A 3,623-nucleotide genomic window follows, 5' to 3' on the forward strand; every position below is an offset into this window, starting at 1 on the left:
TTGTTGGATTGATCCACCTACTAGGGCTGACGCTATCGGGGATGAGCCACAACAAGATTTGCTTCAATTGGAAAAGCAAAAAACAAGAAGACTAAAGTGGATTATTTTTCTTCATTGGGTTGGAATTATATTGTACTTTATTGTATTTTAAGTTGTCAATGGTGTTGTTTGGGATTGTAAAATGTTGGTAATGTATGCTGAAGTACTGTATGTGCCAATGTTGTGTTTTAACATCAATAAAAATCAATGTTTTGATTCTTTCTCATTGTGTTTGCAAAATAACATCAATTAGCAAGAGAAATAACATCTAATTTAGCTAATGACAAGTACCACATAACAAGTACCAATTTACCAAAAGACAAGTACTAATTAAAGCAATTCATTGTTCGTTACAAAAGTACCAAATTACCAAAAGACAATACACTAGATTGTTCATTACATTAACACCAAATACCAAATAACATTGTTCTAAAGACAAGTAACACAAACCAAAAGACAATAAACAGAATCACATTCAAGGACCACCATTTCCAGTTTTTGCTTTCTTCTTGCTACCTTTACCACTTGATTGCTTGTTGGCACCTTTACCACTTGCTTGCTTTCTTTTCAACCCTTCACCTCTAGTTGGGCAACCCCTTACATTATGACCATATATTCCACACCTTGAACATTTAATACTTGTACCCTTCTTTGACAGCTTTCCTTTATTAACCATGTCATCTTTTTCTTCAAGTGATTTCCTCCTGTTCTTCTTAGGACGACCTGCAGTTGGAATTTTTTTTGGACATACCAAAGTTGTTGGTACTGGAGACTTGACCCACTCAGATTTGCCTTTCACAGGGTTAATGGTATGTGAATAAGTTTGTTCCCAAGTAGATAACCAATAAACAGGATGAACATTTGACTCTAAAACAACATCTTGACTATAAACAGACATGTTCAACATTGCAGCTACTGCATGCTTACAAGGCATGCCTGTAAGCTCCCATTTTCTACAGCTGCAAGTTCTCAAAGTCATGTCAACCACACATTGGTCATGATGATGACCATTCACCTGATACTTATCATCCCCATTCCAAATAACATCACATTTCATTGCTTCTTTCTTTATGTTGTCAAACATCTTAGTGGCAGCTGGTGTAAGTGGCCCTTTAGACTTTGAGATTGTTGTTCTAACATTAGCAATTCTTTTCATCAAATATGTTCTGATATACTCCAAAGCAGTAATGATTGGCTTGTCTCTAGCCTCACATAGCCATCTATTTAGCACTTCACAATGATTGTTTAACAATATGTCTGAATGTGCACGCCCTATGGGACAGTATATTTAAAACTTTAATAAAATGCAACTGTAAATGGTACCAAACTATGAATTTAAAGGAAATAAAGACCAATTTTACCTGTAAAATGACTTCTTGCCCATTGTGCAGGTTGTATTTTAGAAAGATACAGATGTGCAGGTTCACTAAAATCTTTAAACTCAGCCATTCTCCTTTCAAACTGAGGTACAGTGGTGGCACTTGCACAAGCCCACAAATGATTCTTATATGCAACCCCACTCCAATACTTCTTCATATTCTGTTGAATGTGCCTCAAACAGAATCTATGTTCAGCCACAGGAAAAACTTTACCAACAGCAGCTATTAGTCCCTGTAACCACAGTATAACCATAGTATATAAATTAGACATTAAAAACTAAGTAATATATGACATAAATTAGACATGGTATTAATGGTACCTTCTGCCTATCACTTATGAAAGTGAAATTGGACATCTCAGTCAAATCCAAGTCTCTAGCCAATAATTCAAGAAACCACAACCATGAACTGTAGCATTCTGATTCCACAATTGCATAAGCAAGAGGGTATATTCCATTATTGGAGTCAAGACCAACAGCTGTTAACATAAAACCACTAGCTGGTTCTTTCATAAAAGCTCCATCCAAACCAAGAAGATCTCTTCCAATAGCATTAAAACCTCTTTTCAATGGACCCAAACATATGTAAATCCTTTTGAACACTCTTGTCATTGATGATGGTGTATCACAATCTTCTACCTCAAGCTTAACAGTGCTACCAGGGTTAGACCTTCTCAGTTCAAGTATATAATCTCTTAGTTCTCCATATTGATCCATGTAGCTTCCCTTTATCAATTGTCTGGCTTTTTGAAGTGCCCTAAAAGCTTTATGTGGATGTATTTTGACCTCCAAATCCTTCTCTAATTGGGCTTTCACTGCTTTCACTGGGATTTCTGGGTTTGTTTGTAAATGATCAACCAACTGTTTAGAAAGTAATTTTGATGTACATTGCCTAATGATTCTTGATTCAAAACAATCATGCCGATCTCTGTATGTTTTAACCACCCATGTATCTGCATTAGGTTCCTTGGACACATGTAAAACCCAGTCACATTCAATGTGCTTTGCCCTATGATGTGATTTTTTATTCTTATCTTTATTGGGTGTAGTGGGTGTATTTGTCTTTTTCCCTTTATTTCCCACCTTTAATTTGGTCCCACTAGTCTCACCTACCTTCACATCTTTTGAAGTTTTGACGGGTCATTGTATATACAGATGTTGTAAGGGTTGTTGACATGCAACCGTTGACTAAGATGATCAAATTGGTTGTAGAGACAAAATTAATTGAGTTCCAACTAAAGAATCCCATTATGTGTTGTAACACTAGTACTTTTTTTTTTTTTTTTTTTAAATACACAGTGGAATATCATTTTATCAAATCATGTTTGCATATGTTAAACATATATATTACTATTCATTATTACAATTCAACTGGTGTTATTTTTCAAAACAGTTAGACATAGTTATATCAGACATTAGAGTTATTCAGTGTGTCAAACATAACCAAAGTATGACTATCTTCTCCCATCTCTAGCATGCAAAACAATATAACCTGCAGGGGAGAAAATGTGGGGGATTAGTACAACGCTAAGTGAGTGAGATATCCCAATAGATACTAATACAAAGTATCAAGCCTAGCTTTTAGGATTCATGCATCGGGTCACGGGCATGTGGACATATCATTACAAAGCTATCACATAATATAGCATTACACATCCATATCATACGAGCTAGGCAATGATTCAATTAAAAGTGTAGCAATAGCATCAACAAGCTATTCACTAAAGGCACCAAATGCACTACCCTAACATAGTCTTACATAGCTATACAATAAAGGTATCCATAGCTCTACATAGCTACTCACTAATGGTATCAATAGCTCTACATAATTATTCACACTCATAGCACTAACGGCTATACATAGCATTAACGGCTATGAACCCAAGAGAATCGTTGACCCTGCTAGGTTTACAACTACTAGCTGATCAAGCTAGAGCTGTACCGATAGCTCAAGTTATTGTCCCACAGTATATCTCTTCTGACGTTTACATACATCAATTGCAGTATAATGCCCGTACAATAACCCTTGAGCCCAACCCTTCTATACACGGTTGACCTCTTCCGCCCCTTCTATACACGGACGGTATTGACCCTTCTATACACAGCCATTTCCCGCATGTGCACATATACCACCTACAATCTCATCGTAGGTAACATCGCTATTAACAACATGGCACTCTAATAAGATATCCTCTTGATTCAAGAT

General features: G+C 36.2%; 1 protein-coding gene across 1 annotated transcript; it reads right to left on the reverse strand.

Annotated features, from left to right (window-relative positions):
- Positions 1–514: 514 nt before the first annotated feature.
- On the reverse strand, positions 515–2,885 carry LOC139845585 (uncharacterized). The gene is made up of 4 exons (XM_071835849.1): positions 2,832–2,885; positions 1,739–2,530; positions 1,401–1,650; positions 515–1,311 (listed from the first exon to the last, which is right to left on the reverse strand). Exons 1-4 carry the CDS (start codon positions 2,883–2,885, stop codon positions 515–517), a joined length of 1,893 nt encoding a protein of 630 aa, XP_071691950.1.
- Positions 2,886–3,623: the final 738 nt, after the last annotated feature.

This window comes from Rutidosis leptorrhynchoides, chromosome 1 (genome assembly GCF_046630445.1).
Source record: "Rutidosis leptorrhynchoides isolate AG116_Rl617_1_P2 chromosome 1, CSIRO_AGI_Rlap_v1, whole genome shotgun sequence".
Taxonomy (NCBI): domain Eukaryota; kingdom Viridiplantae; phylum Streptophyta; class Magnoliopsida; order Asterales; family Asteraceae; genus Rutidosis; species Rutidosis leptorrhynchoides.

Coding starts and splice junctions, on each gene's coding strand:
- LOC139845585 (XM_071835849.1), bottom strand. CDS start 2,885: ATGGGAGAAGATAGTCATACTTTGGTTATGTTTGACACACTGAATAAC. Junction 2,531..2,831: donor ACACACTGAATAACTCTAAT/GTCTGATATAAC, acceptor AAAGATGTGAAG/GTAGGTGAGACTAGTGGGAC. Junction 1,651..1,738: donor TCATAAGTGATAGGCAGAAG/GTACCATTAATA, acceptor CTGTGGTTACAG/GGACTAATAGCTGCTGTTGG.